The sequence below is a fragment of the Panthera pardus genome, unplaced genomic scaffold (assembly GCF_024362965.1).
Source record: "Panthera pardus isolate Hobbes unplaced genomic scaffold, ASM2436296v1 HiC_scaffold_15, whole genome shotgun sequence".
Taxonomy (NCBI): Eukaryota; Metazoa; Chordata; class Mammalia; order Carnivora; family Felidae; genus Panthera; species Panthera pardus.
This window is the reverse complement of record NW_026526710.1, coordinates 27460268-27475806: the sequence shown is the minus strand read 5'-3', so window position 1 is coordinate 27475806 and position 15539 is coordinate 27460268. Positions and strand designations below refer to the sequence as shown.

The 15539-nt window shown below is 43.2% G+C and overlaps 1 protein-coding gene across 5 annotated transcripts in view; it reads left to right on the top strand.

The window, feature by feature from the left end:
- GNAL (G protein subunit alpha L) overlaps positions 1 to 15539 on the top strand; it is a 156115-nt gene that overhangs the window by 101399 nt on the left and 39177 nt on the right. For all 5 annotated transcript variants that reach the window (XM_019433856.2, XM_053902373.1, XM_019433858.2 and 2 more), the window contains one exon: positions 7086 to 7183. In XM_019433856.2, coding sequence (XP_019289401.2) covers positions 7086 to 7183 — 98 coding nt within the window. The remainder of the gene's footprint in view (positions 1 to 7085; positions 7184 to 15539) is intronic.

Below are 15539 nucleotides of genomic sequence, written 5' to 3'. Positions count from 1 at the left end.
CGTAAGAACTATGACTCTAAAACTTACAGAAGAAAACTTGGGGGAAATATATATATATTTTTTTATATACAAATTTTTATATATATAATATATATTATATATTTTAATATATTATATAATATAATTATATTATAATTATAATATATTATAATTATATATATATATATAATTATATTATAATTATAATAATATATTATATATATATATATATATTTTTTTACTCTGGGTTAGGAAAAGATTTCTTAGAACACACAAAAAAAGCATAAATGCTAAAAGGATAAAATTGATTCACTGGGCATCAGAAAATTTAAAACTTTGCTCATCAAAAGACACTTTAGAAAATTAAAATGCAAGTTCCACTTTAGGAGGAAATATTTGCAACACCTAGAGCTGACAAAAGACTTAAATCCAGATAATTTTTTAAATCCCTTATTCTTATAAAAGAAATAAAACTCCATACTAAGAAGGCATACAACCCAGTTTTTTTTTTAAGTGGGCAAAATATTTGAACAGACACTCAAAAAGAAGATACGCAAGTTGCTAGCAATCACATGAAAAGATGCTCAAACTCATTGGTCGTCAGGGAAATGCAAACTGAAGCCACAATTAGATACCATTACACACTCACCAGAGTAATTCGAATTAAAAAGACTGACAGAAGCAAGCATGGGAGACCATGTGGCGAAACCAGAACCCCTAGACACTGACCTCTTGACAATGTAAAATGGAATAGCCACTTTGGAAAACAATGCAGCAGGTTGAGAGGGGGGGGATGCTGTTGGGGGTTTTTTTGGTTTTGTTTTGTTTTGTTTTGTTTTGTTTTGTTTTGTTTTGTTTTGTTTTGTTTTTGAAAGACAGCACACATGCAACTGGGGGAAGAGCAGAGGGAGAGAGAGAATCTTAAGCAGGCTCTGTGGCCCAGTGCAGAGCCCCACGCGGATCTCACGACTGTAAGATCATGACCTGAGCCGAAATCAAGAGTCGGACACTTAACCGACTGAGCCACCCGGTGTCCCAGTGCATCAGTTTCTTAAAGTTAAACACCTACCGGGGCACCTGGGTGGCTCAGTCGGTTGGACATCTGACTTCGGTGCAGTTCGTGAGTTTGAACCCTGCGTTGGGCTCTGTGCTGACAGCTCAGAGCCTGGAACCTGCTTCAGATTCTGTGCCTCTCTCTCTCTCTGCCCCTCCCCCACTCACAGTCTGTCTTTCTCTCTCTCTCAAAAATAAATAAACATTGGGGCGCCTGGGTGGCTCAGTCGGTTAAGCGGCCGACTTCAGCTCAGGTCACGATCTCGCGGTCCGTGAGTTCGAGCCCCACGTCAGGCCCTGGGCTGATGGCTCAGAGCCTGGAGCCTGCTTCCGATTCTGTGTCTCCCTCTCTCTCTGCCCCTCCCCCATTCATGCTGTGTCTCTCTCTGTCTCAAAAATAAACGTTAAAAATAAATAAACGTTAACAAAAAATTTTTAAGTTAAACACCTACCATATAATCCAGGAATTCCACTCTGGCTATCAACCCAGTCTGGTACACAGATATTCCTAATGGCACTATTCATAACAGTCAAGAACTGGAAATAACCCAAATGACCATCAACTGGTGAATGAATAAACAAAACAAGGTATATTCATACAATGGCCTAGAATTCAGCAATTTTTAAGAAGGAACAGACTGCTAAAATATACATAACAAAATGGGTGAATCTCGAAAATAATCATGCTGAGTCAAAGAAGCCAGACACAAAAAGACAAGGTGATTGCATCTATATGAAATTTCTAGAAAAGGTAAAGCTGTGGAGACAGAAGTAGATGAAAGGTGTCTGAGACCCGGGGTTGGGGCGGAGCTTGGCACCAGAGAGGGGTGAGGAGATGATGGAGGCGTTCTAAAACTTGATTGCGTTGGTGGTTGCACGACTTTGTAAGTAAATGGGTGAATTTTGTAGTATGTATAGTATACCTCAAAAGCTGTTAAAAATGATTCTAAGAATAGTTAAAGTAGGCTGTCCTAAAGGAGAAAAAAATAGACGAGTGTGGGGTACGTTGTACATTTGCGTTTGCCCTCACTGGGAACAGCCATCCAGCAAAGGAGAAGGAAGCCAGCTGGCCTCAGAGCAGGTTTTGGAATCCAGGGTCGACCACTTCCTAGCCAAGAGAGCTTGAGCAAGTATCAAGTGTCCATAAGCAACTCATTCTGTCCTCAGTAAATGGGAATGGAATCACCTACACGGCAGGGGTGTCTCTGATGAGAGCTTGTATATAAGGCCCTTAGAATACTGCCTAGAACACACAAGGCACTCAGTAAATACTAGGTATGACCTCTTTTTTTTTAATCTTTATTTATTCTTGAGAGAGAAGAGGGGGCAGAGAGAGAGGGAGAGAGCATCCCAAGGAGGCTCCGTGCTGACAGCAGAGAGCCCAACTCAGGGCTCAAACTCATGAACCATGAGATCGTGACTTGAGCAGAAGTCAGAGGCTTAACCGACGGAGCCACCCAGGTGCCCCAGCATGACCCCTTTTCATATGTGGTAACCTGCTGAGATTGCTGCCTGGTGGTGGTCATAGGACATGGATGAGGGGACTGCTAGTGATTTAATGTTTGGCTTTTCTTTTAACATAGTTTCTAAAAGCTGTTTCTCAATAGAATTTTAGACATACTGTATTGAATTAGATTTGAGGACGGACAGAGATTACGAATAACAGAACGATAGTGTCGGCAGGCATGATATCCACCAGATATATCTGAAAAAAAAAAATGACAAAAACCTATTCAGTCTTTCTGTTAGCCAAGGGATAAAATTGAGTGTGTGTATTTTAAATGAATCAGACCTCAACTTGAGCTTTAGAAAATCCCATGTAAATAAAGGACTTCTGACCTTCCCACTGCCTATTCCTAAGGTCCGTTCGATTGTGGTGGTGGACATTATCCACTGTGTTCCCATATAAAGATCCAGCAAACATTTGTTTGTGCTTCAGCTTGTTCCAGAAAGGATTTAGTGCTGCTTACAAAGTTGTAATACAAGGTAATGAAATATGTGAAAACACAGGAGAAGGAAGTTAGGATCAGGAGAGTAAGTTATGCGGAACCGAAAGTGGAGTTAGAATCCAAAGTGTAAGGCTTGGAGACCTTGTATATAAGGCTCTTAGAATACTGCCTAGAACATACAAGGCACTCAGTAAATACTATGTATGACCTCTTTTTTTTAATCTTTATTTATTCTTGAGAGAGAGGAGGGGGCAGAGAGAGGGGGAGAGAGCATCCCAAGGAGTCTCCATGCTGACAGCAGAGAACCCAACTCAGGGCTCGAACTCAAGAACCATGAGATCATGACTTGACACGCATGAAGACTGACCCCAGTACAGAACCTCAGCGCTTTCGTGCGGTCAACTCAGTGACATAAATGAAAACAGCCCAAGAGCCAGAGGGTCCCTGTGATTAAAAATTAATAATAAAAGATAAAAAGCGGCTTTGAGAGATGCAGAAAAAGTATTCCCGATACTAATATTGGAGAGAGATTTTCCGTAGTCGTCTTAGAAGGGATATTAGGTAATGAGCATGAAGAACATCTTAACACTCAACCCAGGGAGGGGTTCCATCCACACCACATGTGAAAGCTCTCCTTCAAGACCTGTGTGTGTATGATTTTTACTTTCTTTTTTTTTTATTTTTTTTTAATGTTTATTCATTTTTGAAAGAGAGAGACAGAGCACAAGCAGGGATGGGGCGGAGAGAGAGCGGGACACAGAATCTGAAGCAGGCTCCCGGCTCTGAGCTGTCAGCACAGAGCCCGACGCGGGGCTTGAACTCACAAACCGCGAGATCATGACCTGAGCCGCCGAAGTTGGATGCTCAACCGACTAAGCCAACCAGGCGCCCCTGGTTTTTAGTTTCTATAACACAACTCAAACCCCTTTGGATTTTTTTATTTTTATTTTTTAAATGTGAAGAGCATTGACACACAATGTGACATTAGTTTCAGCTGTACAACTCAGTGACTTGATAACTTTATAGGTTATGCTATGTCAAATCCCTTTAAATAAGAATAACATAAATGTGTATTTCAGTTGCTAAATATATGAAGATCACAAGGCAATTTTTGTTCAGTAATACAGAAGAAAATTAAGAAATGTCCGTAATTTTCTTTTTTTAAGTTTATTTATTTATTTTTGAAGAGAGAAAGAGAGAAAATCCCAAGCAGGCTCCATGCTGTCAGCATAGACCCCCCACCCCCACCCCCGTGGGGGCTTGATCTCATGACAGTGAGATCATGACCTGAGCCAAAACCAAGAGTCGAACACTCAGCCAACTGAGCCACCCAGGTGCCCCAAGAATTTTCTTTTTATACTCTCAACTTCTACATATTCTCAGTTGTCAAAAGCAAATTACATTTCTCTGTGAATCATCCTTCTTTTTTCAGACACATACACACACATGCACAGTACTGAAATTATTTTTATTTAATACTATTCATCTTAGTTGCTAATGGAGGCATACCAAAATTATTCCTCATATTTATTTCCCAGTTGGTTTAGCAAACACGTGAAAATTCTAGCTTGGCTCTGGACAACTGTTTAAATATAGCTGAAGAAGCTGAATTGGCTGACTGAGTAATGATGTTACAGAATCATTTCTTTATTTGTTGTGATATTTTTCATGGAGATAATGGTACTGTGGCTATGACTTTTAAGAGCCTTTATCTGTTAGAAACAATGTTGAAATAAAATGATTCGATGTAAGAGATGTGCTGCAAAATAGGAAATGTGGGGGAAAAGCCATGAGTTATTAAAAGAGAGAGAGAGAGAATTGGCCATGTGTTGATAAACGTGGAGGCTGAGGAATGAGAGGCCTGGGGAATTCTTCTCTCTCCTTTTGTAAGTTTGAAATTTTCCCTAATAAAAGGCAGAAGCAACAGCAGTAGCAGCTCTGGAATTTTCCATGAGGTTTTTAGAACCCCTTAAAAGTAAACATGGAGTGGGGTGCCTGGGCGGCTCAGTTAGTTAAGTGTCTGCCTTCAGCTCTGGTCACGGTCTTGTGGTTGGTGAGTTCAAGCCCCGAGTCGGGCTCTGTGCTGACAGCTCGGAGCCTGCTGTGTCTCCCTCTCTGTCTGCCCCTCCCCCTGCTCTCACTCTGTCTCTCAAAAATGGACAAACGTTAAAAAAAATAAAAGTAAACATGGAGAATCCAGGCTCTCTGTCGATCTCTAGCTCTGTTCTAGTCCGACATCTTTGGTCACCAATTAGGAAGCTGAAACAGAGAGACTGTTGTTTCTGTGTTCATCTGGTGTTGTCCAGATCATCTGCTTTAAAACCACAGTGCCCGCAATTCCTGTTCTACTACTGCTATGAACACGGACCTCAGAAATCCTGTATCTTGGATCTTGATTCAAGCACTGCTTTGTAATTCTGTCTCAGAGGCTTCAGCTCAGACTGCTGACAGAAAAAAATGATTCTGACACTTGACAAAGACAGTCAGGAACTTTATTCAAGAGACTGTTGCACTTGGGGTTTGCAGGAGGGGGAGAGAGATGGGGCTTAACTCCGAATATCACCATGACACGGGAGTTATCACTGTCTTCCAAGACCAGACCATCTTGACAATATCAAGTAGAGTAGTTTTCATTTGGGTGTGTGTGTGTGTGTGTGTGTGTGTGTGTGTGTCTTCATATGGCTCTTAGAAGGAAGAAAAAAATTTTAAGGATACTGATAAAAACTCCGTCAATGGAGTGACAAGAGCAGTGGTGGGAGACACCAGAAGGAACCACAAATCGAGGGAGATAAAAATTGAGAGGTTCAGCATCTCTCCTTCATATGAAGTTCCCCTTCATTGTCAGCTGTGGATAGTTTGGATTTGTTAATGACAACAGGCAGCCAGACAGATGACACGTGTAAAGATGTGGCAAACCTTTAAAGATTGTTCCTGATTCTAGGCAGTCAGAACCTCATGAAGCTTAAGCTCAGGGCCCCTCAGTCCTACTGCCCCTTCTAGGGTTTTGTACTGAATTGCGTACTCATGATTTTCTTCTTTTTTCAAAGAGGCCCCCACAATACTTGGATCCGCCCTTGTATGGAATTGTGAATCTCCAACAAAAGAACCAGCCCTTTATTTTTTTTTCTCCAAAAAATCAATGCTGATTCTTAGAGAACATGGCAGCCACAGTGAACATAAGGCATCAGAAGCCCCAGACCCATTCGTGCAGATCAGAGATGGAATTGGGTGCTGCCTAGGGCTGCCAGGAAGGGCTGATGACTGATGTGGGAAGGGATATAAATATGCTAATGAACGGGTTTGTGAAATTTTACATAACTTCTTTTATATTTAGCAGCTGATGTGTTGTCATTTGGTTCCATAGCACTGCTAATTTAATTTGGGTAATTTTGGAAATAAGAATTCATAAAGCCACCTCTTACTTCGAGAGAAGGAAAGTTCTTGGCCTCCTTTTCAGGGAGGGTGCTCCTTGCCGTAATGGATGAAATTGAGCTTTGCGCTCACATGGGCTTGAGGAAACCAAAATCACAGTTCAACATTTAACTCACAGTTTTAAAAAATGCCAAAAAGCGGTGAATTAACATCCCCGAAGAGTGAAATTTTAAAGGTTTCCTTCTGGTGTACCTAATGCTTCTGGGCCGAATTTGACCCATCTGTTCAGTCATGCCCATTCCTAATCATGGCTCAGCAGCTAAACAAACTTATCATTGTAATAGGCATGATTTTTCATTGCTGAAGTGGCATTACCACTAGACAGGTGACTGAGTACTAAAAACCTTAAAATTATTCTTAAAATGGCTGTCGTATGTATAGTTGGTGAATGCCAGAAAATTACTTTTGACTTGTAATTTTCATTTGGGGGAACTTCCTGGAACAACAAGAATGTTTGACCTGTTGATGTGAGCGATGATCACAGAGGTGCATGTTTTTGTCACGCTGATCGCAAGCCCTGTGTGGTGTATATGGCGTGTAACATCGACTCCTTCAAAGAAAACGGTTCATGCGGTACCTGCAAAAATTTTTTTGGCAGTTTCTTTTTACTTTTACCTTTTGAAAAGATGATAACACATGTGCTTCCTTCTTTGTAACTTTTTCCGATTTTAGGAATTCTTTGATCACGTGAAGAAGCTTTGGGACGATGAAGGCGTGAAGGCGTGCTTTGAGAGGTCCAACGAATACCAGCTGATAGACTGCGCACAATAGTAAGTCAGCTTCTGATCAAGGCCTGGCCTGTCTGAAGCTCCCCTTGCACCCACAGTTCGCTGCCCTCCCAGGGTCGATGATGTCTCTTCAGTGCAAGGAACAAAGCATTAACATCTTACTACAGAAATCAGCTTTTAAAGTGACACACATTTGGTGGATGGAAAACTAAAAATCCAATAGGAATCGGAAGCAGGTGTATTCATTTTACCCTGATCAGTGTTTTTAGTTCTGTTCATTTTTTTTGCTTTCTATAAAATTACAGGTATTTCCATAAATTAGACTGCACTTATTCACTGTTATATATTCATTTTGGAGCAGGGCCCCCAAATTAAATTTTAAAATAATATCAGGGCACCTAGGTGGCACAGTCCATTGAGCATGTGACTTTGGCTCAGGTCATGATGTCATGGTTCGTGAGTTCGAGCCCCACATCAGGCTCTCTGCTGTCAGTGCAGAGCCCGCTTCGGATCCTCTGCCCCCCTCTCTCTCTGCTCCTCCCCTGCTCACATTCTCTCTCTCAAAAATAAATAAAACATTTTTTAAAAATGTTAATAAATAAATAAAATAATATCGACATCTGCAGTTGTGCCCAAGCTCTCACTTAAAGTACTAAGTGATCATCTTATACAGTTAGAAGTAGACTAGAACCTTGAAAGTAGGTGGTAATTAATATAGTAAGTAAAGACTTGATGAAAAAAATGTAAGAAGAAAAACAAGAAATAAGGAAAGGGGGGTCGCCTGGGTGGCTCAGTCGGGTAAGCGTCCGACTTCGGCTCAGGTCATGATCTCACAGTTTGCGAGTTCAAGCCCCGCATCGGACTCTGTGCTGAAAGCTTGGAGCCTGGAGCCTGCTTTGGCTTCTGTGTCTCCCTCTCTCTGCTCCTCCCCCACTCATGCTTGCGCGCGTGCTCTCTCTCTCTCTCTCTCTCTCAGAAATAAAGAAACTTAAAAAAAAAAAAAAAAGAAGGAAGGAAAATACTGGTGCCTAGGCTGGCTCACTGTTTTTCCCTGAAATGCTCATTTTCCTGTTTCATTTTGCTATTTTAGCCTCATTCTATATCTGTTAGTCAATAACGGGCCTGAGAAGAATGTTAATCAAGAAGCTCTAGATATGTTTGCTATTTTGATAAAAACTGTATTTAAAGTTGTTTTATATAACTCTTGGGGCGGCAAGAAATGAGTGCTTTTACATTTTAAGTCTGTAAACTCTAAAACTTCATACATGTGGAAGAGATTTCATGAGCATACAATCTGGGAATTCACATATTTGTTACCCACTGATGGAGCTACGCCGTGAATACTGATTTCAAGGAGAGGGTAGTTGTGTGGCCGCCCATAGGAGTTCAGGCAGCAGCATCTTGTGACGGACACTGAGAGAAGCCAATAAAAAGGCCCCAAGGAGAGGTGCTGGGTGTGTCCCAGGCAGGGACGGGAAGCCAGTCTGAAGGCAGATGGGTAATGGAAGAGTAGCCGTAAACAGATGAGAGAGGTCAGTGGAGCCAAGTGCCAAGGTCATGCCAAGGAACTTGGATTTTCCTCCAAATGCAGTGAGTGAAAGCCGACTCAATAAGTGACGTTGTCAGGGTCACTCTGACTGCTGTGTGGAGAATTAAAAGAAGGAAACAAGGACCTGAGTGGGATGCCTCGGGTCGTCGAGGCGAGCCCTGGGGCACAAACGGGCAGATCTAGATGGTGGGTCAAAATGCAGGAGGCGGAGGAAAGTGGGGATCAAGGATGACAACAGGATAGGTCATGGTGCCATTTATTGAGATGAAGGAACCTGGGACGTATTATGGGAGGACAGGGGACAGTATCGAGCGCCGGTTTGAAGAAATTAAGTTAGCGATCCCAAAGGCAATACCCGAGGGGAAAGATGAAGCAGGAGCCTGGAGCTCACAATTGAGACTGGCAGGGTGTATAGAGAAGAGGGTCCTGGACATGGAAATTCAATCCTCAGAGGTTGATTTCAGGAAGAGGAAGAGCCTAAAACCACATCTGAGAAGTAGATGGAGAGGGAGTCCTTTAGAGGATGGAAGAGGATCTTGGGGTTGAGATGGGGGAGGATTGATGGCGTTACAATTTACTTAACTTCCTTCTTACGATGACCAAGAACTGGCTCACCCCCCGACCCCAGCCCACAAGCAGGTGGTCCTCAAGCATTTGGTGAGCAGCAGGTACATCTAGGGAGCGGTCTCGGCATGGCACACACCTGTTGCATACACCCTGAGGTGAGCATTAATGACCCTCCACTGTATATACTAAAGAAACCCTTCACTGATTGAAATTTTTCGTGAACTAGAAAAGTATTTAAAATTCCTCTTCTTCAAGTCCTGCCTTAAATCAACACTCCCTTTTCAAATTGGTGTGCCCCTTAGTTTACACTGGTGAATACATCACTGTGGTTTTTCTCATGTCGTGTGGTACATTTAGACTGGTTTAGATTTGGGTGTGGAGTGGGGCAAGCTTCCCAGGGGAGCTCGGACTCACCCTGGGAGGGTTTCAGGAGGCACTCCACTTCCCAAAGGGCCTTTATCTTTCCTTCCAGCTCTTACTCGCTCTTTCTCGAACATATCATCTCAGAGTCATGTAAAGGCCATGGCAGTGTTAGACAGATGGAAAGACTATCTGAAGTCAATGCTAGCAATGGGAATTTCAAGCACAGCTCAAAATAATTTTAAAATTCACATACGTTGGCATTTGAAGTTGATGTGAATATGTGCTTTGTCATCGTTTTCCCGTATTTCTTGAGCAGGGACATCATGAGCAAACACCACAGTGCTACTCAGTGTCAAGTTAGGAATTTCTCTTTCTTAAAAAAAAGAGAAACTGGGGCGCCCGGGTGGCTCAGTTGGTGAAGCGTCCAACTTCAGCTTAGGTCATGATCTTGCGGTCCGTGAGCTCGAGCCCTGCATGGGGCTCTGTGCTGACAGCTCAGAGCCTGGAGCCTGCTTCAGATTCTGTGTCTCCCTCTCTCTCTCTCTCTCTCTCTCTGCCCATCCCCCCTCTTGCGCTCTGCCTCTCTCTCTCTCTCTTTCTCAAAAATAAACATTAAAAAAAATTTTTTTTTAAAGAGAAACAGACAACTTAGTCTCCTACCACTCCAGGAATAAAAATCATGACTTGATTTAAGGTAGAATATGCAAATATAAATTTTTTAAAAGGAAGAAGTAGAGCCTTGACAAGAGGCAGGATTCAGATCTCAGCTCTGCCACGACCATTGTGTGAGACTCTGGGCAAACTTATGGGAACAGACATGGGTCCCATTCTCATTCAGTTCCCATAGGATTAAATAGGTATATACCAAAGTCCTCTAAATGGTGCTTGGCACATGGGTGAGCCCCACATAAGCTCCTGATGTTATGTCACTAGCATGGAAGCTGAAGTCCAGAGAGGTAAACTAAGGCACTTAAGATCACAGTTTCCCAGAAACAGGTGGCACACAGCCACGACCTTCAGACCCGTCCTTTCAGATTACCGAGAGCCATGGCACAAAGTGCTCGTGCGTGAGGTCAAGACTCCAGGCTCGTCAGGAATGAGGCACCAGTGCTTCATTATGCTTTCTTGACTCGGGGCCTGGCAGAATCACAGGAAGCGATTCCCCCTCTAGACCTCACTAATCCTAACTTCTCCAACATTGCTTCCTTTATCTGTTTTAATGCATGTGGGAATCCAGACGGATCAATACCCTTTGTCTCTTAATAGCTGTTGCTTTTCGTCTAAACTCAGGTTTTGAGGTGGGGGTGAGGGATTTAAAATACAAGGAATGTTTCAATAACATTGGTTAGACCCAACATACGGCTACCAAATTTCATGCTGCCAAATTGGATTTTAAGGAACAGAAGCTGGGGCGCCTGGGTGGCTCAGTCGGTTGAGCGTCCAACTTCAGCCCAGGTCATGATCTCACAGTCATGATCTCACAGTCTGTGAGTTCGAGCCCCGCATCGGGCTCTGTGCTGATGGCTCAGAACCTGGAGCCTGCTTCCAATTCTGTGTCTCTCTCTCTCTCTGCCCCTTCCCTGCTCATGCTCTGTCTCTCTCTGTCTCAAAAATAAATAAAAACATTAAGAAAAAAAATTTTTTTTAAAAAAAAGGAACAGAAGCTGCCTTTATCAGCCATGCCCATCCCTCCAATAAAAAAAAAAGACATTTCAGCATCAAAACAATGAAGGGACATGATCTCAGAGGAAATCCCTGGGACGATGATCCTCAGGTCATCTTGTCCAACCCACCCGACTTTTAATTCCTCAAGGAATGTGTCTTATTCGTCCTTAAATGCCCAGCCCTTAGGTGAATATTGTTTCATGAAGTCGCTGCTCAGTAGGGGCTATTTGAAATAAATGAGTTAGCAAAACAGGAGCCTGGTGTTCACTATGGTACTGATAGGAAAAGCTGGCCTGTCCCTTTAAACATACGCACCCTACCCCGGATTCAGGCTCCGTGGCCTCCTTCTTCCCCCTTGCAGATCCCCAGTGTTCTGACGCATTTTCTTTTTCCCTCTCGTTAAAATTGCTCAGAGAAAATATAGAACTTATATCTTGGTGGAAATTGAAGTCACTGTGCTACCTGGCTCAGCAGAATTGTATTTTGAACATTCATGCTTGTTATGAAGGGAATAATTCTCAGCCCGGTTAAAGTAACCTCTTCCGTGGCAAAAACCCTGGGAATATTTTGGGGGAAGAGGTGCTTCTCAGTGCTGCTGAAATTCTGTAAAGGCCGAGCTGCCGGTGAGGAATCTGGGAAGAGTCTGGCGGTTCCTTAAAAGCTTAAACACAGAGGTAGCCGGCAGTTCCACTCCTGGGTATTTACTCAGAATTAAAAACATACGTCCTCACAAAAACTCACACACGGATGTTCATGGCAGCATTACTCACAATAGCTAAAAAGTGCAAACAACCCAAATGTCCCTCAAGTGATGCACAAAACCTGATGCATCACACAACGAAATATCATGTGGAATAAAGAGGAATGAAACGTTGATTCATGAGACAGCATAAATGAACCTTGAAGACATTCTATTAAGTGAAAGAAGTCAGACACAAAAGGGCACATATGATATGATTCGGTTTACATGAAACATCCAGAACAGGCAAATCCACAGAAACAGAAAGTAGGTTAGTGATTGCCAGGGGCCTGGGGAAGGGGAAATTGAGAGGGACTGCTACTGGGTATAGAATTTATTTTGGGGACAATGGGAATATCCTGGAATAGTATTGATAGTTGCACAACCTTGTGACTGTGCTAAAAACCACTGAATTGTATAATCAAAATGGTGAATTTTATGTTATATGAAATATATGTTATGTGGGTTATATTGAATCTAAAAAAAAGAAAGATTGTGGAGGTGGGAGGGATTCAGGGCAGGAAACGCAAAGGGAACTCTCGTCAAGATTGGCCAGGGAACAGTCTCCTCGATGAGCCAGGGGTCCTCTTGTCAACATCAGATGAAAGTCTACACATGTGCTTACAAGGCCTGCTTTTTAGAAGGCCTCTGTCAATCACAAATGCATGCCACACTCCAGTTCTGCAAACACATATGAGCAAATGGGAGCCCCCAAATTATAAAGTGCCTATGGTATAAAAACAAAAAAAAGCTATGATCTATATTATGCTATTTGGCATGCAAAGAGTAGAAACTTGCTCAGGCTTCTTCAAAAAGAGGGGAATTTGTTCTGAGTTTCTCTTGGAAACCACTGTTGAGTCAAAGATGCTGTGGGGACCAGCTCTTCTGTTCCTGCTGTGTGGACATTTCAGCTTGGCTTTGCTCCTAATGGCAGGTCCACTCTGCAACTGCAGGCCAGGTCCCAGAGGAAGCAGAGAGATCAGCTTTGCTAAAAGGGAGACAGCCTGCGTCTGGCCATGATCCCAGCCTGCTCACATGGTGGCCCCACCTGCTGTCCCTGGGCGGTCAGTGGCCACACCCACATCCCTGAGCAGAGGCTGCGGTAAGGCAGGGCAACCAGGCTGCACTGTCTAACACCAGGACAGACCGATTTGGCTAGAGGATTGTGGGAACAGTTATCATAACTGAGCATTAAGTATTGTACTTGGGGTAAAAATGAATGTCTTTGAAGCACCAAGCAAGCCGTACAAATAAGTAGAGATTATATTTTATACAGAATTGCCCAGTTCCCACTGTGAAAATTAAAAGACAATCTCTCCTGCATTATCCCCCAAAATGCATTTCCTCTAAGTCCTAATAATAAGTGATTATGTAGCCATGGAAACAGCTATTTTGGGAGAAAGCAAATCAGAGAAAATTGGATCTTTAGAACAGGTTTATAAAATCAGACTTTGCTTAATGTAGCTTGAAACTCTGTTGCTCAGTGCAGGTCCCAGTGCTTTGTACTGATTGTTTACATGATAAGCACCTCTGGGAGTGCATCCATTTGAATAATGGGTTTTAGAATACTCTCAGAGAGAATATTCCAGAAAAAAAGGAAAGAATTGCAAGAAAGGTACAGTGATTTTCTGCTATGCCCCTGTCTGCCTTTGGCCATCTCTCAAGAGTCTTGGGGACCACATTGACCGCATTGACTACATTTACTCTCTAGGACTGATTTTGTTCTCATGGCTCCCAAGTCCCCAGATTTAAGCTTTCAGGACAATCAGGAAATTATTAGCAAACATGAAGTCTCAGCTGCAAAGCTGTTTTTTTGAGGTCATCTTCAAGTCAACGAAGCTGTAATTTAAAATGTCCATGTTACTACACCCTGTCGAATCCATTGAATATATAATCAACCAACTGGGTGCACCTACACATTGTCCTTAACACTCACGTTGATCTTTATTTCTAGCCAAATGTATTGTCAGATTCATTTTCTTGATCTGCAGAATTGGACGCGTTCCTTTTATGGGCAGTACAGTCCATTTCTTGTGGGTATGAAGCATGGCATCAGTGGCAGGACAAAGTAGATGGACCAAATACCCCAGAGTCAGTCGGTCAGCCCCTGGTTGTTTCCATTTTCTTCCGTGCCCGTTTGGAAACCCTGCCCTGAGAAGGAATTTTTAAGAGGGCTTGCTTAACACCAGGGCTTCTGTGTGAGTAGGAAGCCTGCACTTCTTCTCCTGTGTCTCCTTCTCACACTCACCTGATACACATGCACAACACCGCTCACAGCAGATGTGTGGGGTGTTTTCCCACACCAAGTGATTCCCCACGACACCAGCTGGGTGTCCTACAATTTAACTCAGTGCAGATGCTGTCTACCCCGAGACCGTGTCAGATCCCACAGGTTGCGGGCTCAGTCCCACGAGGCTGCCCCCGACTTCAGACGCCAGTCCCAAGCGATAGGTCTCCAGGTTATCTATAGCTTCTGCTCTACTACTGACGACTCACAGAACTCAAGGTCACTTACTTCCATTTACTGGTTAATTAAAGGAAGTGATAAAGGATATACATGGACAGCCACACGAGGAGATGCACAGGGCGAGGTCTGTGAGGGTCTCGAGCACAGGAGCTTCTGTCGCCATAGAATTGGGACGTGTCACCCTCCCGGTACATGCATGTGTTCACCAACCTCTCCAGACCTTGTACTTTGGGATTTTTATGGAGGCTTCACCATGTAGGCATGAACTGTCCTTAACTCCAGCCCCTCTTCCCTTCCTGGAGGATGGGGTAGGCAGGAGCTGAAGCCAAGCTTCTAGTCATGGCTTGGTCCTTCTGGTGACCAGCCCCATCAGGGAGCCCACCCAGAGTCGCCTCATTGAAACAAAAGACACTCCTATCACACAGGAAGGTACAAGGGATTTAGGAGCGCAGTGTTAAGAACGGGGGCCCATGACCAAATATTAGAATGGAAAATGCTCCCAGTGCTCTTATCACTTAGGAATTTACAAGAGTTTCAAAAGCTCTGTGCCAGGTATCAGGATCAGAGATCCTGACTATCTCATATGTGTAAACAAATGTTTCAAATCTTTCAGGAAAACTACTCCCTTGAGTGGAGGATCCTAGTGGGTTCCCCTGCATCATCTCATTGAATCTTCAGGCTTCTTATAAAGAGAGGATGCTGAGATGGGGCTCCAAGTCCTGTCCCTTCCGGCACGTCATAGTAGTTTCTGGTGTTTCCCATTCAGTAGATATTGTTAGATTCATTTTGAAGCTGTGAAGATCAAGCCTTTGAGCTATATATGGTAAAAAAAAAAAAAAAAAAGTGTTATAATAATGTTTTTGCTGCCTTAGCTGTATGTCCCCAATTATTTCTAGAAATAGGACTTTTGTCAGTGTCCTGTGAGGGGTGCCAGTAGTGAAGAGGGGGTCAGCAGCAATGAGGAACCTCACAACACCCTTAACCTCTCCCGTGCTCCTTTGCGGTGGCTCAGTGAGTGCCAAGAAACACTCCCGGGGCCCACTTTAAA